Source organism: Didymosphaeria variabile (assembly GCF_027946475.1).
Source record: "Didymosphaeria variabile strain IMI 356815 chromosome Unknown scaffold_6, whole genome shotgun sequence".
Lineage (NCBI taxonomy): Eukaryota > Fungi > Ascomycota > Dothideomycetes > Pleosporales > Didymosphaeriaceae > Didymosphaeria > Didymosphaeria variabile.
Genome location: NW_026611625.1, coordinates 2442025 through 2465531, shown reverse-complemented (window position 1 = coordinate 2465531; position 23507 = coordinate 2442025). Strand labels below are relative to the sequence as shown.

The 23507-nt window shown below is 53.5% G+C and overlaps 8 protein-coding genes across 8 annotated transcripts; 3 read left to right on the top strand and 5 right to left on the bottom strand.

Annotated features, from left to right (window-relative positions):
* Window positions 1–21: 21 nt before the first annotated feature.
* N0V89_008700 (uncharacterized protein) lies at window positions 22–2507 on the top strand (the record flags this gene model as incomplete). Its single annotated transcript, XM_056217453.1, has 6 exons — window positions 22–825; window positions 886–1140; window positions 1201–1516; window positions 1568–1804; window positions 1871–2127; window positions 2184–2507. The coding sequence occupies 6 exons, from the start codon at window positions 22–24 to the stop codon at window positions 2505–2507; spliced, it is 2193 nt and encodes a 730-aa protein (XP_056069009.1).
* A 285-nt stretch (window positions 2508–2792) lies between these two features.
* On the bottom strand, window positions 2793–5200 carry N0V89_008699 (uncharacterized protein; the record flags this gene model as incomplete). Its single annotated transcript, XM_056217452.1, has 3 exons — window positions 2793–3463; window positions 3518–4937; window positions 4985–5200. 3 exons carry the CDS (start codon window positions 5198–5200, stop codon window positions 2793–2795), a joined length of 2307 nt encoding a protein of 768 aa, XP_056069008.1.
* Window positions 5201–5992: 792 nt separating this feature from the next.
* N0V89_008698 (uncharacterized protein) lies at window positions 5993–7859 on the bottom strand (the record flags this gene model as incomplete). Its single annotated transcript, XM_056217451.1, has 5 exons — window positions 5993–6453; window positions 6527–6640; window positions 6720–7156; window positions 7241–7458; window positions 7506–7859. The coding sequence occupies 5 exons, from the start codon at window positions 7857–7859 to the stop codon at window positions 5993–5995; spliced, it is 1584 nt and encodes a 527-aa protein (XP_056069007.1).
* Window positions 7860–8455: 596 nt separating this feature from the next.
* On the bottom strand, window positions 8456–9659 carry VMA6 (H(+)-transporting V0 sector ATPase subunit d; the record flags this gene model as incomplete). Its single annotated transcript, XM_056217450.1, has 3 exons — window positions 8456–8539; window positions 8590–9568; window positions 9628–9659. 3 exons carry the CDS (start codon window positions 9657–9659, stop codon window positions 8456–8458), a joined length of 1095 nt encoding a protein of 364 aa, XP_056069006.1.
* A 342-nt stretch (window positions 9660–10001) lies between these two features.
* On the top strand, window positions 10002–12335 carry N0V89_008696 (uncharacterized protein; the record flags this gene model as incomplete). Its single annotated transcript, XM_056217449.1, has 1 exon — window positions 10002–12335. One exon carries the CDS (start codon window positions 10002–10004, stop codon window positions 12333–12335), a length of 2334 nt encoding a protein of 777 aa, XP_056069005.1.
* A 1654-nt stretch (window positions 12336–13989) lies between these two features.
* N0V89_008695 (uncharacterized protein) lies at window positions 13990–14958 on the top strand (the record flags this gene model as incomplete). The annotated part of the gene is made up of 2 exons (XM_056217448.1): window positions 13990–13996; window positions 14159–14958. 2 exons carry the CDS (start codon window positions 13990–13992, stop codon window positions 14956–14958), a joined length of 807 nt encoding a protein of 268 aa, XP_056069004.1.
* A 2933-nt stretch (window positions 14959–17891) lies between these two features.
* Window positions 17892–18566, bottom strand: N0V89_008694 (uncharacterized protein; the record flags this gene model as incomplete). The annotated part of the gene is made up of 1 exon (XM_056217447.1): window positions 17892–18566. One exon carries the CDS (start codon window positions 18564–18566, stop codon window positions 17892–17894), a length of 675 nt encoding a protein of 224 aa, XP_056069003.1.
* Window positions 18567–21446: 2880 nt separating this feature from the next.
* On the bottom strand, window positions 21447–22829 carry N0V89_008693 (uncharacterized protein; the record flags this gene model as incomplete). The annotated part of the gene is made up of 1 exon (XM_056217446.1): window positions 21447–22829. One exon carries the CDS (start codon window positions 22827–22829, stop codon window positions 21447–21449), a length of 1383 nt encoding a protein of 460 aa, XP_056069002.1.
* Window positions 22830–23507: the final 678 nt, after the last annotated feature.

The following is a 23507-nucleotide window of genomic DNA, read 5'->3' as shown; positions in this document are numbered from 1 at the left end:
GCATCGAGAGGGCTGCCCACTATGAATGAGGAGGACCTGAAGATGTTGCGGAGTGAGGAGGATGCGGAGCCGATAAGATTCTCACCATGGGTTAATTCGCAGGGACAGTTCCAGCGCCTTGTACAAGATGAGCGTGAACGCGACACCGACGCCGTTTTAGAATCCTCTCCTTCAGGCAGACCGCTGCCAACAGCCCGAGCAGACGCGCCACCGCGCGCGAAAGAGGCTGAGGAAATTGCACCTATGCGCAACAGCTCAGTCTCTTCTGCCTCTTCGACCTCGTCCTCATCCACCACGCGAACGCCTCAATTAGAAGAGATTAGGACACAGAATGCGTCTTCTGCACGGGGGAGGAGAGACACCATGTCGAGCGCGGGAGGAGCATCTGGTATACTTTATCGGCACCCAACCGAGAGGCATCCCGAGGCCATCAGCCGTATCGAAACGCACCGGTCGCAGCATGCCGGCACGGTTGGTGCCAGGCCGACACCATCGCGTTTAACGAAGACACTCAGCCGTCGCAAGACTGAAAAGCCGCTTTCAGAAATGGGAGCGAACAAGCCGTATCCCCCTCCGCTACCTAACCGTGAAGAATACGTTGTGGAATTTATGGGTGTGGACGACCCATTACATGCTCAGAATTGGCCCATGAAGAAAAAGCTCGGTATAGCTTCGCTGATGGCGTATCTGTCTTTGGCCGTGACCATGGGGAGTAGTATCTTTAGTCCGTCGACGGAGCCTGTCGCGGAAGAGTTCGGCGTTATTGCTGAGGTCACAACATTGGGAACGAGTTTGTTTGTGTTCGGGTACGCGTTTGGTCCACTGGTAAGCAAAAGGTTGGGCAGCTGTTGTGGTCCAATTCGCGGCTAATCGACATGCGATCAGATATGGGCCCCGATGTCTGAATTGTACGGTCGCAAACTTCCATTGCTAGTCGCCTCATTCGGCTTCTCCGTGTTCAGTATCGCGGTTGCCGTGGGTAAAGATCTCCAGACCGTCCTCATCTGCCGCTTTTTCGCCGGGTTATTCGGAGCATGCCCGTTGAGCGTTGTCGCTGCTGTGTACGCCGACATGTTCAATAATATACAGCGTGGTCTTGCTATCGGTGCCTTTAGTGCAACCGTGTTCATGGGGCCGATGGTAAGCTCAATCGCCTTCATCGTTTTTGACACAGAATGGCTCGCTTACTTCATATAACAGCTCGCACCATTCATCGGCGGCTTCATCGTGACAAGCCATCTTGGGTGGAGGTGGACCATGTACATTTCTTCGATAATGGGCTGGCTTGCGTTCGCTCTGATAGTCTTATTCATGGAAGAGACGTATCCTCCGCAGATCCTTGTTGGTAAAGCTGCAGAGCTACGAAGACGAACCATGAACTGGGGCATCCACGCCAAACAAGAGGAAATCGAGGTCGACGTCAAGGAGCTCATCGTCCGCAACGTGAGTAGGCCGTTGCGCATTCTATTCACTGAACCCATCGTTTTGCTGATCACGATCTACATGTCTTTTGTTTGTGAGTGGACTCTTTCTTGATCGTACAATGGACGTGCTAATCAGGGTACAGACGGCATCTTATACTGTTTCCTCACTGCATATGCACTCGTCTTTGAAGGGAAATACCACTTCAGCCCGGGTGTGTCTGGCCTGACATATTTCGGTCTGGTTGTTGGGGTAATGCTCGGATTCGCTGCCATGGCCGCCATGAACCCGTCTTACGCGCGGAAGCTCCAGGCGAATAACAACATTCCCGTTCCGGAGTGGCGACTGCCTCTTGCGATGATGGGTGCACCCGTATTTGCTGGTAAGACCTCCTTTCCATTCGGTGCACAATAATTGCAAGTACACCCGCTAATAGTTTGATTTACAGGCGGCCTTTTCTGGTTCGGCTGGACAGGCTACACCGGCCGCGTCCTCTGGGTTGCGCCTGTCTTCTCTGGCATCTTCACCGGATTCGGCATATGGACCATCTTCCTCGCGCTGCTGAACTACATCATCGATGCGTATCTTATGTTTGCTGCTTCTGCGGTTGCAGGGAATACGTTCATGCGATCGCTCTTTGCGGGTGCGTTTCCTCTCTTCGCAACATACATGTTTAATAACATGGGAATCGAATGGGCCTCTACGGTACGGTGCCCCTTTCAACCTGCTACCGCATGGTATGGAATCTGACTGTTTTTTAGCTCCTCGGCTGCGTAGCCCTGCTTATGGTCCCCATGCCCTTCCTCTTCTACATGTATGGCAAGAAAATTCGCGCCAAATCCACCTTCTCTCCTGCGCCGGACATCGCGCAGGATAAGCGGAGGGATGAGGAGGCAAGGTTGGGAGCAGATGGTGAGATCGGGAGCATCACACAGGGTAGTGATGTAGAGCATATGCAGAAGAAGAAGGAAGAGGAGGAAAAAGGAGAGATGCCGAATGGGGATTTGAATACAAATGAGCAGAGGAAAGAGAGGGGTAATAAGAGACACGACAAGACGGTTGGGAAGACGAGGAAAGAGGCTTGAGAAGGATGAAGGGCTCTGCCGGCAGCCTTGAGGGTGATACACGCAAGAAGCCTGAGAGACGGATGGCGAACGACATGAGGCTTTGGGGAGTAGCGCGCCGCGGCGTTCGCTTGACGGGTAGTCACAGTGACGAACGCAATGATCTGATAAGCGTTGTGTTTGAATTATGATGCCGAACAGTAGCCGCTTCGCATTCTTGCCTCTGCCATCCATATTCAGCTTAGCATGAACACTTCATTTGCGATCTATATCATGAAGTCATCGGTATGTCTTATACGTTAGATTCTACGTGTAACCCCCCTGACCGATATCCACGACAGTATGCCCTGGCGACGGCGGCACATCTCCCGTCTCCCAGACCTTCCGCTCGCTCCCTAACTGAAACAAAATCTCACCACCGTTCGTCATAATCCCACCAACATCCTCATGCTCAAACCAATTCTTATTCCAATGCTGTCCATTGATAGACACGCCCTGCACATAATATCCCTCTCTTCCATTGCCATCATCCAAACCCTCGGCCCGGATACGCAGTGTATGATTGTGGTTCACTGTAATGTTGACGTCCTCAAACCACGGACTCTCCAACAAATACACCGGCGTCGTAACCACCGGATACAGTCCCAACATCTGCCAAATTAACCAGCAGTTCAGCGCACCGGCATCAGAGTTCCCCGGTATACCATTGCTCGTGTTGAAGTAAAAGTCGTTGGACAACTGACGACTTCGCTGAACGGATTTCCACTGCTTATTGAGGTAGTTATAGAGGTAAGGAGTCTGGAAGTCGGGCTCGTTTGCGATGTTGTTGATGGTGGTGATGCCGAGGCCGTTAACACCGAGATCGACGCCTGAGGTGTTGGGTTGGAAGACGTAGTCCAGGCGCGATTCGAAGTGGGAGGGGCCGCCCATCAGGGTGATCATGCGTTCAACATCGTGGGGAACAACAAAGGAGTATTCTATGTCAACGTTAGCAGCGATCCCGTCTGGATAGTGCTAGTAGGAGTTCTCACCAAAAGCTGTTCCCTCATAGCTCTCGTCAGACCAGTTGCAGTCTCCGCAGTTAGTGATGTTGTAGGTCTTGTGGAAGGTTCCATTGGCATATCGCGGCATCACAAACCCTGTGAAGCCACGGCTCTCAGCCTCCGGATCCCAGCTCAGCTGCCATCCCGCTGAGCGGCGCAGGTATAGGTCGCGGTCTCCCGGTTTCTCTCCCGCTGCGATTTGAGATACCGCAAAATCGTTAAGTGAGTACTCCACTGTTTTCGAAACCGCACGGGTGCTACCGTCAGCCGACACATAGCCGAGTGGGATCCAGTCATGGAGCGCTGAGCGCCCGTCTTTTAGCGAGCCCAACGGGTCGACTGGGTTCTGATCAAAGTACGGTTGAACTTCAGCATCTTTCTTGACCGCGGCGTAACCCTCGGTCCAGTTGATGTGACCACGAAGACCCTTAACATATGCGTCTGCTAGCACGTTATCCGCATTCGACCCGCCCTGTACCAGCCCATTGTAGTTTCCAGAGCGCCCATCAGGTAGATAGCCTTCGTGCTTGAACATATCAATGAGCGACCGGATCATCGATTCATAGTATGCCGGCTGTATCAGGTGCCATAATGACACCTGATTTCGAAAGAGATCCCACATGGTGTAGAAATCGTCCCAGTAGGGCTCGTCCGACTCCCAGAGTGGGTTCTCATGCGTCCGCTCGCTGGGAATAAGGTGCGTGAAGTACAAGCTGGAATACAGCAAGGCAAGTCTCGTTTTGTTCGCCTTGTCAGAGGTGTCGACGCGGATCTTAGAAAAGACATCGCGGTTCCATTCGTCGCGTGCGACTTGCGCTGTGTGCTCGATGGACCATGTGGAAAGCTCCTCGTCTTTGTATGCACAAGCTTGTTCTACTGACATGAACGAGATGCCTACACGTGACTTCACCGTCGCCGTTCCATTTGTTGTGTTGTTCCATGAGAAGATCGCACCAACTCGATTGTTCAGCGGGCCTGCTGTTGCCTTGGAGCCAGTATACGTTGGTTCTGGAATTGTTTCGTTATCGAAGCTGCGGAAGTGGCGGCTGACTGGAAACGTGTTCTTGCCCTTGAATGTTTGTGCGCGGTCGGGTTTTGTATCGAACTCTCCGCACACATACACAGTGACCGGTGCACCAATATTCCATCCTCCTGCGATCGATGTATATCCCGTGTACGTGGAGGAGTTCGGCTGGATTCCAATCTCGCCACCAGTGTAGAATTGAGAATCCCAAGAGCGCGTTGGATGCGGGAGGTAGTGAGAAAAATCCACGAGGACATGTTTGCCGTCTGTCGAAGGATACTCATACTGATAAAGCCCTGCATGTCGCGATGCTGAGAGCTTCACGGCAACCCCAGATTCAAGGTGTGTGCGGAAGTATCCCACGCTCGCGAAATCATCGCCAATCTGCCCACAAGTCAGCGTAACCTTATGACCCATTGCTCATCACACACCCGATCCTGCCAATATGTCACATTATCTAGCAAGTTTACCGGCGCCTCAATCGTAGTGAGTGGCAGCTGGGCCGGAAAGCCATACTTGGCTCCTCCTCCTGTGCCTGACTCGTGCATGAGACTGATCCCCGTGACTTTTCCCTTCGGCGTCCATCCGCCATTGAGCGCGCTCTGGTTCACGGGTGTTTCGAATGTGTCGATTCCGAGCTTTACCATGCCAAAGGGAACTGCGGCGCCCACGAAAATATCGCCCCCGCCATCTACAAAACGTCAATCGTCTTTTGTGTGCGAAATCGATGGAGGATAAGACTTACAAGCGTACCCCGGGATCCCGCCTTCAGAGCCAATGAAAGGATTCACAAACTGTGAATAATCCACATCGTGCGCAGCTACCCCCAACACAAACCCAATGGCCCAGGTACGAGGAATCCACATAGCGAATGTGTAGAGCGGGTTCAAGCTCCCATGGCAGGCCCGACCTTCTTTTCAATGGTGACATCGCACTTGTGCGCTTGAGCGAGTAAGCTGCACCCCGCATCTTACCCGTTCTTGCAAAAGAGTTGCGCTATCCAAGCTTTCGAGGTTACATCTTACAGGAAGCTGTTGCTGGATAAGCCCGGGTTATCTGCTAAATGACGTGGTGAGCACCCCGCCTTCTCCAAGTGGTGCCTGCCAAGGCGGCTGGGATGCGGAGGAGCGCGCGGCACAGCAACAATCGACCTCATAGCTTGGTGGAGTGATCCTTCTCTCACGGCGATGACATGCTCTTTTCATCGGTATTGCGGCGAATAACGCGAAGCCATCGCGTTTACATTGCACTGAAACATTTGAGCTTTTCTCGATGAAAGCGGACACGGCTGTAGACATGGCCCTGTTCAATAAAACACCCTGTTGGCCCTTGCTCTCAGCTCAAAGAGTAGCCTTCATTGCCATTCCCCAACCTGAGTCCGCAATAAGTGTCTAATATGCCATCGAAACTTCGATGCGAAGCCCGTAAGCTTGACACACTCAGTTCAGCTCACGAGGATACATCCCAAGCAAGTAGCCTTTGTTTATCGGTCCGATGCCTTCCATCTTCTGCCTTGTGAAGTAGTGCTGGAGATGTGTTGCCTCTGAACTTGACATCTGGTTCGCGTCACGCATGTAACGGATGAGCGCATTCACGTATCGCCTCTCCGCGCAGCCTCGACGATATGTGATGGCCGCGACATCTTCGGCTGGTCGTGTGGTTGAAAGGAAAGCGTCCTCTTCCATCGTGTACAGCCTGTGGAGGTTGTTCCTTGCCCGGCGCAACTCCGAAATCTGCGGCGCGACAAATCTGGTTCTGGTTGCCATATTCCTTGACATGTGAATCCTGATACCCCCGCCAGCTGATGTCCAAATATTATATCTCCTCGACCTGGGTGCGGCTCGCCGTGTAAAGCTCCTGCTGGGTACGTCCTGCATGACCAGATCGACGATGTCAATGCCTGATTTGCGTCAGTACAGGTAGATCGGCCTGTGCATTGTGCATGCAGGAGTACCCACCAGTTGGAGACTCACGTTCTGCATCGAGACGATCCTTAGCGTGCGTACAAGATTCATCGATTTCGTTTCGCCTCATGCCCCTCTTGACGAGCGCTTCCCGGTATTCGCTGAGGAGCACGTCAAGAACGTCTGGTCATCTTCAGTCACAAGTTTGGGTACTGTATTACCCAGCCTGGGATAACACAGGGTACCGAAACATGGAACTTACCAACTCCTTCGTCATTGGCGCGCGCCATACGGTATCGCACGTGCATGTGTGTGCGTGACACACTGAGACCAGACGGGTTCGGCATGGTGTAGTCCTGCGGCTTTGGGATATCGCCAAGGACGACATGCTCCGGGAGGTACCTGTGGGGCATGTATTCTTCCTGATAATTATACTCGAACCATTTGTATGCGTCGACCGGGTTTCCCCAAGCCGCATAGCACACCAGACGCCGGAGTCCAGAAGGAACGGTACGCCCAGAAATTATCTCGACGCAGGCGAAACAGACTTCACGGTCGATCTTGTCGAGAATATCCCACCGGTACTCGAAGCCTTCGAAGAAGTCATCCAACTCAGAGTCATGCCTATTCCTTAGAGAGACAGGCGAGAAGCCGACTGGGAGTGTTAAGTTCCCTGCTACAATTATGCCATCGTTGTACCTGTAAATCCGTCAGCACCGTCAGGCTTTTCGTACCGTGTGTTAACCCAGGATGGGCAATAGAGCGTCTGATGTCATAGCTTACCTTGCTGGACGGGTATATCCCTTGATGAAATACCGGTAGGCTTGGAGGGGTGACAGGCTGTTCATCATTTGTATCATTGCCTGACCAGTGGCACATGTTACAATCTCGGGATGGCTGCGCAAGAACTGATCAATCTCGAAGAGGAAGCCGATGGAAATATTCCTCGCGTTCAGGTATGCAGAGAGCTCTCGATCGTGGCAACCGGCGAACTTCCGAACCTGCGGATATCAGCTAGATGAATATGCCCGAGTTGGTGTGAACTCACCTGGAGTTCGGTCTGACGAGGTGGCCCGGACCCGGGCTGCGGCTCGTAATGATCATTCCGTCGAGCCTCTTCACGCCATGGCAGAGGCTGAGTAGAATTGAAGTCAAAGGCGTTGCCTGCCATACCCACTGCAGCGCCTCTCAGCGTCCCGGACGACGATGTGGTACGAGTCGAATCGCAAGCGTTTACGCCAATCGACAAGCCGTCAGCAATGGGTTGCCAGGTGCCCTTAAAGCCACCACTTGGGTTGTGAGAGTCGTCGCCGCCACGAAGCCTGGCCATCTTGTCGTTCTTACTCGCGGTGTGGTAAGTGCTGTCACGATGGCCTGTCACCCTCCCATGCAACGCACCCATTGACAAGTGTAGGAAGAGAACGATGTGTCAGGTGAGAGTGAACAACGGGTTGAGGGGTGGCAAGATGTACGTTTGTTGGATGTGTCGAGCCTTGGCGCGAGTAGCAGGAAGGAGCGACCACGCACACAGTCAACATTGTGTGCTCAAACCGGTGTCCTGGCGCTGCATGGATGGATACCAGGATGCGAGGCCGCGTAATTGTAGATGCTACTGGACTACTTGAGGCGACATCAACAGGTCTTGGATGTTGGATGATTAGAATGTGTCGAATATAATGCCCAGGTCACTGATGGATATGTAACTAGAAGAGGTCATATGTGAGTGGGTGAGCGCTGGACAAAATAAACAGCCTTCTCTTACAACACACTGATACCGCGTCTGCTTTGAAGATGAGGACATTTCCCCCTAGGGCTGAGTGAGATCCATGGAAAGGGACAGGGGAGTTGCAAGGCAGACACGGGTGGTGGATAATGGACATCAAAAGGGAGTGACTAGAACTCATAACATTGAAGCAAAGTAGTGTATACAACCCACCGTCTACGCCGCCCAAGATTCGCCATGCACAGATAATCGTCGAAGGTCCCTGCAGCCGATGCCTAGAATACACTTATATAGTTTCCGATCCGCTCTTTCTGGTTCTGAGCAATGCACTCGGCTATCCAGGTGATGTTGCGGATCTCCTATGTCTGTGTTAGTACTGTAATAGCACTTCGATACAAGGAGCACATACCTGTTCTCGCAGCTTGACCCAGGCGTATACGATGGAGTGTGTAAATTGTCGGGTAAATGCCAACTTGGAAATCTCCATCTCCTTTTGATAGAACAGATCCTCCAGGCTGCGCGACTCGCCGCCAACGCCGCCTGCCATGTTACCAACACCTCCGCCACCGTTGAGACCCGTCTGCTCGAAGAAGGTCTTGTATTCGAACACCCCCTCGACGGCAATGCGTACCCCCTCGACGTCATCGGCCTTTGAAAGTAACAGCGTGCCTTCAGGGTGAAGCCTACCAAAGTTCGGGTACAATTTCCTCCGATCTGCCTTCGATAGCTCGGTGCCGAATGAGTTGAGGGTGATGTTGATGCTCCTCCGATCAGCCTCGAATTCTAGAACCTCGGACATGACCTCAGCTGTTGGCGTTCCAGCAATCTCATCCGTTGAGTTGACCCAGTTGTAGAAGTCTTCGAGGTAGTTCTTGTACAGTGTGTTGCGGATGATCTCAATGTTGAGCTCGTCAAGGTCCTGGTGGCTAAGCGAACCTTTGAAGTAAGGCGCGAGCGGGGTCTCGATCAGCACGGAGTTGTAGAGCTCCTCAATGTTTGTCGCGACACAAAGCACGGGCATGGTCTCGAACCAGCCAAGAGGATGACATCGCTCGAGCAGTTCCCGGGTATCTCGCTCGTGCAGGGTACCGGTAATGAGCAGCGCAACATTGTCGATCATGTATCCGTACGTCAAGTACTCCATGAATTTGGCGAGCGAGCCAGTGGCGTTGGCCTGGACATAACGGAACTCAGCGACGAGCTTATCGGTCGTCTTACTGGCGAGCGCAGAGGTAGAGGGGTTTGGAGGGAGCGATGAGAGGAAGTCGCCATATGCGGGCGACAACTGCAGCTTCACATCATCGATGGTCTCGCACTGGGTAAGGTTGCTGTAGCTCTGGCTAGTGAGCAGGGCATTGCGGTAGCCGCGCACGATGCCTTCGATGTAGCTGGGTTGGAGTCAGTCGCAATAACAAAAGTCAGGTAGGAAAATGGCGGTGACGCATACCCGTACTTGACGTTGTAAAAAAGGCCCTCCATGTCGCGATGTCGTGATGCTGCCGCGTTGCTAAACGATGCCTGTAGCTCGACGTCAAGCTGGCTGGGAAGCTGCGTATTAGGTCAGCTGCAGCCTCGGCGGAACGCACGGGCCCTTCCCGAGAACTTCAAGGTCGACGCATCGCGACTTCCCCATTTACTCTCCACCCACAGAACATCCCGCACGTCGCAGGCACCACCCGCGCTCGCACATAAGGTTCTGCTTGTGCGTGCAGCTCGTTGCAACTGCTAGCTCACATAATCAGCCGTAAGTCCAATTACCTTCGGCCATGTGCGCTTTCGCGCAAGCCGTCAGCTGCGGCATTAACATGTCATAGTCTAACAATGGCGCCTTCAACGCGTCGGCGCACGCGCGCCACAGCAAACTCTTCCCCGCTTGTGGAATTGAAGACCGAGCCCAAGCGCAGAGTTACCAAGACCACGAAGGTGAAACGCCCCGTGAAAGCACCCGAGCCTGCGCCAGAGCCAGAGCCGGAGCACGTCGTGAGATCTGAAGAGATCTCAGACAGTAAGCCACCTGTTTCTTTCATTCAGGCACCACTCTCGGTGGCCTCTTTCCTCAAGAATCCGCCTTCCGTCCTTCGAGACATCTACGACCTGGTCAAGAAGCTCCAAGCAGAAGTCCAGGAGCTCAAGAAAGCAAAGGCGCCTCAAACTGACATTGCGCACCAAGCCGACACCGCGCCCCAAGACGATGCAGCTCCCTCCGAAGCGCCTCTCGAAGCTCCTGCCGTCATTGAAGAAGACCGCCGCGAAGCTATGGATCTCCTTCGGCTCGCCGACCAGAAGCGTGAACAGAACATGGCACTCAGCCAGATAGATATGCGCCCGTTTCAGCTCTCAACTACAGCTGTATCGCCTGTCCATGCAACGGCGCAGCCTGCCTCAACACCGCGCGCCAATGGAACTACTCCACCTGCCGCTACCCCGCAGAGTTCAACAAGCTTCTTTGGCAGTGTGTGGTCAACTCTCAAGTCCTCTGTCTGGTCTACCCCGAAAACGAAGCCCTCGCGCCCCTCCAGCAACGCCAATTCTCTTGCCGCTTCCTCCGCTAGCACTCCTATCGCACCGCCGGTCATCGGAGATTTCACCATGAGCCTCACACCTACACCAACGCCCGTGGGCGACAACCGCGGAAGCTCAAAGGTCAAGCGGTCATCAGGCAGGCGCCAACGCGCAGCGATTATCAAGAATGTTGCGTCAAGCGTGCCAGACCCGGCCGAGGAAGAGCAGGCTACAAAGTGGGCCGAGAACGTCCTGATGCAGCTGCTCCAGGACTCCTCCGCTTCTGCTGGGGAAAAGCGCAAGCGACTCGAAGACGGAATGACATACGGCGACCTCAACCACTTCAACTCCAAGCCATGGAAGCCCGCAGCTAGTAGCTTTGGGCTTGACGATGAGCTCATGGATCACGTCGATAACACTCCGGATGAGCCCGCCCCGATGTGGGCGATCCTCGAGCACTTGCGCATTGAACAGCAGTGGAAGGGCGCACAGCCCGAACAGGAAGACGAAGCCAATCAGCCCGCCTCCAAGAAGCGGAAGACCTCAAATGGTGCCAATGACTCTATCACGTCACCTAAGCAGTCTGTCGTCTCTCTCGACTACGCCAACAGCCCGTTCTATAATAGCGGTGGCAAATCAACTTCTCTTCGCGACCTGCACCCTCGTTCCTGCTTGGACCGGCCAAGTGTTCAGCAGGACAGCAACATCTTCAAGAAATCTCAGCAGAGCGCAGCTCAGCAGAATGACTCATCTACAGCGTTCCCGACCTCGTTTAGCGTTCCAGACGATTCAGATGACGAGGAGGATTTCGAAGACGAGCCAAATACCAACGGAACAACTGCTACGCCCGGCGCCTTTTCGACTTGGACTCAGCCACCACCGCCTGCTCCTGTCATGCCACATGCTGAACTTCCAGGCTCGGTTGGTCCAGCTCCATCTGTTCCTTCCGTCGAGGGTCACCTCGTTGCCAGTCCTACCGTGGATCGGGTTGAAGCCCAGCGTGCCAAGGCCTTGAAGTTCACTCCAGCCAAGCCGAGCAACCTGTCACATATGAGCAAACCTTCTCCCAGTCTCCGCTCTGACGCTGGTAATGAATCGATGCTCGCAAACTCCCCTGCACCCATCTTCGGATTCAAAGCTTCCGGCGCCGCCGCTCCTAGCATCTTCCAAAGCGCGAGCGCGACCAACGGGGCTTCTCTTTCCAAGAACGAGGCCCTTACAAATGGCGCTACTCCTTCCCAGGAGAAGGGCCTAAGCAACGGAACATCCCCCTTCCAGAACACGGGCTTTACCAATGGCAATTCCCTCTTCCAGACCAAGGGCATGACGGACGGTGGCTCTCCCTTCCAGACTAAGGGCATGACGAACGGTGGCTCTCCCTTCCAGACTAAGGGCATGACGAACGGTGGCTCCCCCTTCCAGGCCAAGAGCGCCAGCAACGATGAATTCGCAGTCAAGAGCGCAGGCGCTAGCCTTGCTTTGCCGGACTACGAGTTCATACCTCCAGACGCTGAGCCGCTCGACCTGCCCTTAGAAATCGAGGCCGACCTTGATACCTATGTACCGTCCGCCGAGTTACAAGCCAAGATCGAGGCTATGACCGGTTGGGACGATCCCATTCTCGAATACGATGACGAGCTATCTAATGTTTAAGTCTGTTTCCTCTCATGTTTCGGCGTTCGGAGGGATGTTGGCTTTGAAGATACCCTTTTGATCTCTCTTTTCTTCCTCGGGATGCATAACACAGCGCCCGACCTTCTTTTCTATTAGCATATTCCGGTGTTTTCGTGTTTTGCATTTTGACGATATGGGGTCTATGTTTCCAACGAGGCACGCTGCAGCGTCCCAACCTTTCTGCTTCTGTCAGTTTGTGTGGTTCTGTTTTACTGGCATTCTCATTGGCAAAATTGCAACGAGGCGCGGAAAAAAGTCTTCAAGTCTTGATTCCCCCCCTTTTTTTTTTCCTGGAACGGCATTTCGCTGGTATTCTCATTGGCAAATTTGCAACGAGGCGCAGAAAAAGGTCTTCGACTTTTGTGTTCCATTTTTTTCTGTTTCCTTTTCTTTTTCTGGAACGGCATTTCGCGGGTATTCTCGACGGCAGATGAGGTCTACATGAACTCATGAGGCACAACAAGTGCTGGACATGTCGTCCGAGAAGCTTTTTGCGGTTTCGTCTTGTTTTGTCTCGTATGCACTTGCATAGCAGTGGTGCCCGAGCGGGCTAGGCGCGATGCGCATGTACTGATAGATTTGTCTTTGGTGCCAATGGAAAAGTTCGATCATATGTGCCCTGTGCTGTGTGCTGTACCTATGTGACGCAGCTTGAGAAGTATATATGTGCAAAAGACCAACTGTTCGCTGTCTCTGAATCGTTGATCAAGCATCTATTCTGGCGAGTGATCCTCCGGACCTCAGTCGTCTCTTCCGTTCATTGGCTAGCTCTTTGACACATTTGTAGATTGTCCGGTTTCCTGGAGGCCGAGGACATGGTACATACGAGACTACAGGTGTAGACCAGTCTGGTGATAGAAGGTGCGCCTGACAGCAAATTTGCGGGGTCGGGAGCAACTGCAACCCATCGAAGATGTGTACCCATGCGTGTCGATCAGTACACGGGAGGAACTCGATGTAGTGTTCCTCAGTCAATAAGATTAGACGTCCGCCCATCCACTCGTCCTATTACTCGTCTCAGGATCTCAGGACATGGCCCCCATCCGGCGCCCCAAGTCCACGAAGCACAGCCCTCGCCCGGACATTATCACACAGCAATTCCACCCGCGGAGCCACAGGACCTGAAACAAAAGGTCTTAAAGAGCGAAAGCCAGCCAATCACATTACCTCCGAGGTACGAAACCTTATAGAAGGGTGTACAGGGAATGCTCCGATCTGGTTAAGCTTCCGGCCGCCGGATTCTGCGACAGAGCCATGATCTGCATGCGCCACTACCTCAGAAGGTAACTTCGCAAAGTGCTGCTTTGCGCGGGCAGCACACTCACTTGTGTAACTATATGTAGAGGAGGGGAAGGGTCTGTCGTGCACGTCTTTCTTGGGCACCTACCTTTTTCCGGTCATACTGGTACTTTCGCATTAGTTATCATGCATTTTTCTACCGTCTTGAAAACGACTTCAATACTGGTCGCGAGCGCTTCTGCACAAGTACCTGTTAAAGATGGCACCGCTGTTGTTTTCGGAGAAGGGGGAACGTATCCCAGAGCCGTGAGACTCGCTGACAACTCTCTCTTGGGCGTTTACACCGCGAGTGGTGGTGGGAATCGGACGATTACTACTGTGAAGTCGACAGACGATGGCGCGTCGTGGAGTCCGCTTGGTGAAGTCGTAAGTAAATCACCGGATACAAAGTGGATGTATGTCTCTGGGAGAAAGAAACCCTCTTTTCTCGTCATCTTCAGACTTCCATGATATATTCATGACCCCGATCTGAACTTGCACTGACTTGGCATCCTAGGAGACAGCACCGCAAGCCACCCGCGACCTCGACAACCCCTACGTCCACCAAATGCCCAATAACCACATCCTCTGCGCCTTCCGAAACCACGACCTAGGCAACGGACCAAAGGAAGACCCAACCTGGTACCGCATCACCATAACCACGTCATCCGACCTAGGGGCCACGTGGAACTTCCTCACCCAGGCCATCGAAATGCCCGGCGGCGCCGACGGCCCCTGGGAGCCCTTCATGCAGACCGGTATCGACGGTAATACGCAGCTGTACTACTCGAAAGAGACGGGTGCAGGCGGCCAGGACAGCATCATTCGCGAGACGACGGACAACGGGGCGATCTGGACCCCCGAGCGCGTGTTCACCGGCTTGGATACGAATGCGCGTGACGGTATGCTAGGTGTTGCGAGGGTGGCGAAAGATAGTCCTACGAAGGTCGCTATCTTCGAGTCTGGCACGGACGGGCACTTCATTGTGCAGACGGTACGCAGCACGGATGATGGAAAGACGTGGGAGCCTACGCGATATACGGTATCGAGCAACCCGGGGTGGAACGCGGGGGCGCCGCAGATTATTCGCGTGGGGTCTACGCTTGTTGGGAGCTTCGGGACTAATGAGAAGGGTGGGGAGTGGCCGGAGAGTGCGATGGCGCTGAAGATCAGTAAGGATGGAGGAGAGACGTGGACGGATGAGACTGTTGTGCATGAGTTGCCGGCCATGTGGGCGGGGCTGATAGGGCTTGACGATACTACATTTTTGGCGCTGTATGAGACGGGTGGGACGAGCTATGCGCAGAAGATGAGATTAGGGTAGTGAGAGCTGAACCTGTTTCGGATGTACATAGTGGTACTCAGATGGCTTTTGTATGTATGCTTCTTTGATTCGTTCTTGTCTTCGGTCTTTAACCTGTACAAAAAGCCTCCGACAACACCGAATTTAAAGCAGAACTCCACTAGCATACCACGGACACGCAACGAAACCCCAAATCAATGATATATCTGCTCAAAGAACCACCTTTGTCTGATCTCCCGGAGAATGGTGATGGCTTCGGTTCATTCGATCGTCGCGGCGCATTAGGTGCAGAGCTGATTCCCCTATCTAATGTATCTATATGTGTATCGTTAATTGATTGAAACAAGCTATTGCTGGATTTAGATCCATTGGAGCAATTTTGGCATTCTTAACGCATCCTGGCAATGACGGGTGAGCCTGGCTAGAGAGGTCTGGAATGACGAATTACTATGACACGGTCAGCAAGCAAGCAAGCAGATGTAATAGCTCGCGAGATTGTCGAACGCTGGCTTCAAGGGACTGAAAGTATTCGAGCTTCGTTCAAATCACTGATTAACGAAAACCGTTTCTTATGGAGCCAATCTTGGACACAGGAAATACTCAACCCTTCTCAACATTACTGATCAATGGAATTCAGGTCACACGTACGTTGGCCGACATCGTGAGACGGTTTTGTAGCAATTACGTCCAGAAGCATTTCACACCATCAAGCACGATGTTGCTTCTTGAGAAGTCCCAGTGTTTTCCGATGCCTTGCATCTCCCAACGCATCTCCAAGACACTGCGATGCCCAACACTCGACAACCACATCCTTATCCCAAATAGTACAGCGCTGGAAACCACAGTCCGTCACCCAATCACATCCCACGGCCCCACGTGCATACGCCCTGCCAGCCCAGACGCAAGCCACACCTAATCTCACCGCATCGCCCGGGGCTCCGAGGTACGTGGGACTTTACCTTTGCTGCGGCACCGTGCAACACCCTGGTCGGCTGAAAAGCTTGCCCTGCCTGCCGTCCCCGCAATCGCGCAGCATGCATAAGTCCGACTCGGTTAGCCCGGGTGGGAATTCGGCTTGCTCCGTTTCTAATGGGTTCACGACCTCGTGTTGCATGATCGCGGGCGCAGTATCTAGAAGCAGAGACAGTAGAAGGAGGAGCGGTGTGATCGCTACCGCGGGCTACAGCCGATGCATGAGGATGCGACAGCGGTTGGACGTGGACTCCATGGTAGAGAAAACGGCCCCCAAAATGACCACATCGAAGGCACGCTCGAGATCCTGCTCGAGGTCGCGTGTATGCCGCCTCGCATGCTTGCAGCCTCGCGCGAGATTTTAGGGCACGCGTAAGCGGATTGCATACACAGGCTATATAGTAGGGCTGAAGGTGTGCTATACTACGGAACTATTTCTGCTTGTGGAACCGGTGAAAGCACCGGTATTCGATAACGCACGCAAATGACGACTGCTTCAATGGCTGGTCTACTCTTTCCAAACTTTTAAAGGCTGGTGACCTTCATGCAAGGAAGGAAGATTGCGCGTTCGTATACCGGTTTGTTTTCGCCGCTTGTAGATCTGGAATAGCTACCTGGGGGCTGAATGGTAGGCATATAGGATTGCGTACACTCCGCTTCCGCTCTGTCCTTGGCGGAGACTTGAATCGCATGAACCACGCGGACTGATATTGAAGAGATTTGTTCGATGCTTATATGATGCTATTGCTACAATACGTCAAGTTTCAGCCCGACCAAAGAAATCCTTCCGACTCCTGTCATTTCCATGGTTTTCTGTTGTGTTGCGTCGACATCCGTGTTTAAAATGCGTCTATAGTGAGATCAAGTGATGCAGAACTAAGTAAGAGAAGAGTGAAGTACAGGCAGCGAAGGTCCTGAGTGCGCGAAGCCATTGTAATTAATACAAGGTGAAGCTGCGAGGCGGAAATGAAACATCGGCCCTGTCCAGAGGGCTTAGTAGAAATTGAACAGTCACATTGTTGTGAGTTTTATCGGTGCCCGTGGGGAACCCTAGTATTGCGAGGAGGATTTGATCCGTCATCGTGTCCAGGAAGTGCTCGTGAAGGCTTTTTTGTCGTAAGGTGACTCCATATATATCTCGCATCGTATCGCGCGTTACGACAGGGCTGACACGGCCGTAACGAAACAACTTTTTAATGCGGAACTCCTCTTCTAAGACTGATCATGTGCTGAACCTGCAGCATCGTCCTTTGAGACTCCACAATGGCATCGGCGTGATCAAAATTTATTGACAACGACGTGCGAACCGCATGCAGCGCAAACCACTTCCTTGTCCACGCTGTCGATGACTGAGAGTCCGCAAGGTCTCCGTAGAGAGGCTGAAAAGAAGGCCAGGATGCGGCTCCGCCGACAAGGTAAACCCACAGTAACACGCCACTTAATTCGCCCCAGTGACTACTTCTGTCGGTCTGTTCAACTGCGCGGTGGAGAGCTGACATCAGGGTTGTCCCTGTACCCGAGCCAGAACTCTGTGCATGCACGATGTTTGCTGACTGTGCAAGCGGCATGCCCTGGACTATGGAGCGGCAGTAGATCAAGGCTGCAATACGACAAGTCTCATAGATCCAGTCAGGTATAACATTATCTTCAGTGGAAGGCCGGTATAGGAGGCGGGTATATATCTGCTCCAGATTTGAATCGGCCATTGGATCCTCTGACGCTGAGTAACTCCAACAATCGATGAACATGCGTGTAAGATCATGCATGTCACGGAGGATCTCGAATGTTTCGACCGAACAGCGTCCGTATAGTCTCGATATGTCTCCTCCAGGTGCATATAATGGCGACATAGGACGAGGTGATCCGATGCCGCTTTTCAAAGGTTCCGGTGTAAAGCCTTGCAGCATCGCAGGTTCAGGACGACCTCTCAACACTGTGAAGCTGAGCAGAACCCTATTGAACTCAGTCATGGCTCCAAATCTTTAGGACGAAACATACACGATAAGGAACGTAGCGATGGGGTAGTCAACACCTAAGTTTGCAATACCTCCTCTTTGTTGTACGATACGGACCAAGCCTTCCTGGTGTACATCGAAAACGTCTTCATTCTGGCCTCCAATCTCGCTGACAAGGAGGTGCACTATGCTGAGTATGGTGAAGTCGTCCGTGTGCGTGTTAAGGTTATCGGTCAACAACTTCATAAGCTTGGTTTTAGCGTATATCGTGAGGGCCGTATCGTCCAAGTAGCCATCAGAAACATCTTGATACACACAAACAACACTTATTTGACTGAGGAACGACATCCTGTTGCTGCACAACATTCCCATCCACCTGCATGCTGATAAGTCGTCTGCGTCGAAAAAATTCGAGTTTTTGAGATACAGCTCTCGAAGGTCGTCTAGGTTTTCAGCACCTGGTATACTGGCAGCTGATGGGAATGGGTACTCAGAATTGTCCTCGAACGATGGAGGCGCGCTCCTGGCTGGCTCGGCTGTGGTAGCCGCGATAATGCGAGCGGCGAGGTTGCGTAAGGGGTCGATTGATGGTGACTGAGACATGTACTGATAGAACGCGCTATCCCAAACAGTGCTGCGTCGTCGAGCAGCTGTCGGAATGTTGAAAAAGTCTTCCAAGGCTCCGTCCGAGCTTGCGGTCATTGGGCTAGGGGTCCGAGTCAATGCCGCTGAGCCCTGCCTGCTTCTCGATCTTTCTGATGGAGAGCCTCCTTGTTGTCCGCCGCGATGCTTGTACATGACATGCGAACGTACATGTCTCATTGTGTTCTCATCCTTAAAATGACTTGGGTGGCTAGCAACCACGAACTGTAGAGCAGGACCAGGGGCTAGGGGTGGTTGTCGCTTCCTGCCGATCCTCTTCTTTGCCAACCCCGAGTTTGACGACATACTGATATACAGAGAGTAATTTCTTCAAGTGAGAATACAATATCAAAGGACTAGTTCTCGATTCTGAAGTGGAGTGCCGGATGCCGGTGGCCCCCAGGAAGAGGCTCAGGAGACTATATGAGGATATCTGCCAACCAGATAACGTAAGCGGTTAGGGTTCTGTACCGACGAGCGAACGCTTAATGAGTCTAATCGGACAAGTAAGCCACACGTACCGAAGAGAAATTGCCGGCAACAAGATGCACGGTCATGAGGGTAGATCTTCAGGAACCTTGTGAAACTCACAGGGTTAGTCTATCCGGTATACTAGAGTGGGCGAATGCGTACCTCCAACTATGCGTAGTTGGGCATCACAATAGCAACTACAATGCCATCCCCCCTTTTCTGGAGGAATGTAATCGGCCTCAACGGTCACTGAAAGGGTGGGAGTGTGAGTACCATTGACTCCGCAGCGGAGACCATGGGAGCCTACGGCCGTGACAGCATTCTCGAAGCTGAAGGCATCCGCCTTAGTTTGAACAGCAGTGCCCTGCCCTCGGGTTGGTCCGATGGGACGGTAGCCGACAAAGCTTGGTTCCGCAAGCTTGGTGCCTTAGGTGGCTGATGTGCTAACACGAGTACATGTCATCGTCGACTTCGATTGCAGACAAAGAGGGTGGCGCTGGGGTGGGGTCCGTTTCGCTTCATAGAGTAATTATGCCTCATGTCTAGCTAAGGACGAGCCACAGGTCGATAGTAGGAGACCAGACGGTCTAGCAAGGATCCTCAGCCTAGGTCCATCGCGATACTCCGCAACTAACTCGATGGAATCATAGTAAACTTGCGTGACAGCCACACTTCAGCTGTGGTCGTCAATTCGATTCTGACTGCAAGAATAGTCGAGCATTCGTACCTTGATGATGCCCATTGTCTTGTTCTAGTACTAGCGCCCGTTCTACCCCTGCATCTGCATATAAGCGCAGCTTGTGACGACCGTTCACGCCATGGAAGTGCTCGAAAACGAAATTATCGCTTCCACTCCATTGGTTTCCCAAACATACGACGCCATTTCGGAAACGCCTCCACGCTTTTCTTTCCAGCTGAGACGGCTTGGAGATCTTGACGTCTCCACATGTACGTCATGCATGTAGGCGCAAGGCAGACACATGGAGATGTATCAACGGCCGCTACGTAAGTTTCTCCGAGCTATAATCTGCTGGCACGTCTGCGACCGCCGTTACCGCCATCCCAAGCAGGGCAATGGACGATAGCGAAGGATGCACACGTATACGACTCACCAGAGGGGGTGCAGCGACCCATTGCCTTTCCTGCGACGCTTGAAACATTGAAAGGTCTGGTGAGGTGTAATCGTCGCACGGTAGGATGGTTCCGAGGCGTCACCTGAAGGAGGTCTGGCCGAGGTGTTGCACGTAATGCCCTTCAACACCATGATCTCAGCAACGTCCTCGAGTATGCGACGGCATCCTGGGGTGACCAATATCCGTCAAGACGTTGGGCGGGATCAGCACCACGTTGGTGCATCTATCTTCGAATGCCCGACCGCCAGCTGAAAGGCGAGGAACATCAAAGTCCGATGGAATGTGTTCCAGATTGTTAGGGCATGAAGGCAACAAAATCATAGGGAGGAGTGTCAATGCCGCGATGTTCAGGTGAGGCTTTCTCGTGGGACGGGAAGCTGGCGAGAATGTCGCATAGGCATCCATGCTACGGAAAAGTTAGCAAAGAGAATTGATTTCGAGAGAAAGGAATATATTTTTCATTGGGACACCCACCATCGGATATCCAACGACTACCGTCTACAGGATGCGTTGCCAGTAAGTTTGTTGGTTCATAGCGAATGGTCGGCGATCATGGTGGCGCTCAAGCATCATCCTGGTCGATGAGTAAATCTCGCCGTCTGGCCTCAAAGCCAGCCGGGCATAAATGCATCTCGCGCGGTCAGACTTCACGTAGATAGGGGCAGACTGGTCAAAGAGTAGTTGTAAGAGTTACGCATTAAAGCTGTCGTGGAAGCTGCGAAGGGTGGCAAGCAAGTCAAGTAGTTGTTGCCTAACGGGCGAACTACTAGTCATGATTGTGATGACCCCAAACATGAGGCGGGATACGAATCATAAGACGCAACCCCGCCGTTCGCTTGTTTCGACTGTTGTGCAGAGTTGATGGGCAATCTGTAGCCTCGCGGTGCTGTAAACAGAGAGAACGTACCCCGCGTTGGCAACATTTGAACGGTGACCCATGCGTGCATGACTAACGTCTACAAATTCGATGGGGACTTCACGGTGCATTGCACAGGGCACCTAGGCACAGCTGGAACCATACGAAGTCTATAGTCTTGAATATCATGCGACATTGGAGTATAGTTGACAGAGAACCCAGCAGACCCGTTCTCCTATCCTTGGCCCAAAGACCCACTCACACCTCGAACAAACACTTAGTGATAGTAGGGAAGAGTAAGAGTACATGCGACAACGCCACGCAGAGTAAACGACAACTTGGGATTAGCAGCAGCCGACACTCCCGTACACTCAGGATCGAACCCGTTCTCAGTCCATGCGCCACCAGACCGTCTGGCGCGCTTCTTGTCTAATCTGCTCAGTACCGCTGGACGCGTTCTCTGTTCCGACAAGATGCGCCCTATGATGATTTCGTGAACGGATCTACGCCGTCCGAGTCCTGGAGTTTGCTCGGGTCATTGCGCCTCATGATGCCCTCAACTGGACCCAGCAGCCGCTGGAAGCCGTTCTTGCCGAGGGTTGCAACCTTGACCTCGGTGGTGCTGACGACGGAGGCAGCGCGCGGGGCATCGTTGAGCAGGGCCAGTTCACCGAAGTAGTCGCCCTTTCCGTACCTGTGGACGGGTTTCTCGTTGCCGCGTTTATAGACCTCAGCCTCGCCAGTTTCAAGAATGTAGAAGGACTCGCCCACGTCGCCCTCCTTGATGATGTGGGTACCGGGAGGGAACTTCTTTGTCTCGAGGGCGTCGGCAATCTTTGAGCGCTCATAAGGCGTCAAAGAGGCTAGCAGGGGAACCTCTTCGAGGAAGCCTTCGTACATGCGGCGTCGCTGAAAGGCACTGTCCATGAGGATGCGACGGAAGGTGACGCGATCTAGAGCCCACAGATTGGACTGCTCGGCTGACACCACCGTGGCGGCGCGAGGGGCGTTGTACATCAAAGCCAGCTCACCAAAGGAGCCTCCTGGGCCGACAGACCCCACCTTATTGCCTTGACCATCAGGTCCCGCCTCTAGCTTGCCAGACGGGTTGACATAGATGTCGAAGCTGCCCTTCTCAACGACGTAGAAGTAGTCGCCCACATCGCCCTGCTGGATGACCTTGATGCCCTTTGTTGGTATCGGCTTCTCCTGCAATGCGCCGAGCACCTGGGCAGACTGGTCGTCGTCGAGGTGGGAGAAGAGGAAGTTGCCGGCGACAGCCTCCCTGAGGCGCGCCTGCTGCTCTTGCGACTTTGGGTGCTTTGGCGGGGTCCAGTCGCTGTGGTCGGACGATGCGGGGTTGAGTGACTCGGCGGAGACGGAGGTGCGTCTATTGAGGTTGTAGTTGTTGGGAAGGTTCTGCGCATCTGGAGCACCGATGCCCCCGGCGGGCTGGGGTCTGCTCTTGACTGAGTCGCCAAAGCCGCCAAAGCCAGCGAAGTTGCCAAAGGTGTCCTCGCTCGCGGGGTTGCTCTGGGCCTTGTCCATGGCGTTGGGTGGGAAGGAGGCTGCGGTCGGAGAGGCTACGGCGTCGTTCTCGTCTTCCTCGTCAAGGCGCTGCATGTAAGAGCCTGTATGGCTGGGAGAAGTGCCAAAGGGGTTGCCTCCAGGAAAGCTACTCTCGGCCATGCCACGGCCCTTTGGGCTGGAATGCTGCTGTGAAAGCAGAAACTCGGCGCGTTGCGACTCGAGGCGACGCAGAAAGAAGTTTGCACAGAATTGAAGGACGTCCTGCGGCTGGTGCTTGAGGATTTCGCGGTTGAGGGCGGAGATTTCGTTGGAGTAGTCGGGAGGGAGCGACATGAGAGGTGCGGTGCGGGGGTCGAGCGCCCGCAGCTCTTTGACGACAGGCGCAGGGATGATGCAGTTGTGCAACAAGCGAGCTCACCAGCGCGGCGGCGGGTCACGGTGGGGTAGTGAAGCAGGGCGTCGTGATGCGTGGGCGTAGGGGATTGAAAGAATTCGGGGGGTATCAGAGCGGAGGAGGAGTACGGGGTGCGGTGCAGGTGTAGATGCAGGTAGGTGCAAGTGCGGAGGGCTGCTTGGTGTAGGGCTGCGGCAGGCGGGGTGACGGCCACCACGATGCAGTGCAAGAGGGCGCGCTGCCGTCTGGCGATCCGGGGGCTTCTATAAGAGCATTCCAGAAGACATCTAGAGCTCCCATCGAAGACACAGCACAGGCAGGCACTCATGATGCGCAGGCTGCGCGCGAGACAGGACGGAGGCGACGGCAGCCACGCGGCGACGATTGGCTGCGGGCGCCCGCGTCCCTTCTGTTCTTCTTCTGGCGGCTGCGCGAGGAGCATCCCTCACCACCGCAATGCGTCTGCCATTCGAGGCGACAGTTGCCAGCCCATGTGCCCGATGCCCGATGCCCGATGCCAGATGCCAGATGCCAGAATGCAATGCGCTCTTAGCTCCCGCCATGGAACCAAGAGCTATGGCATCGCACGGCTCAAAGCTCCTTGTTAGCCTCGAGTG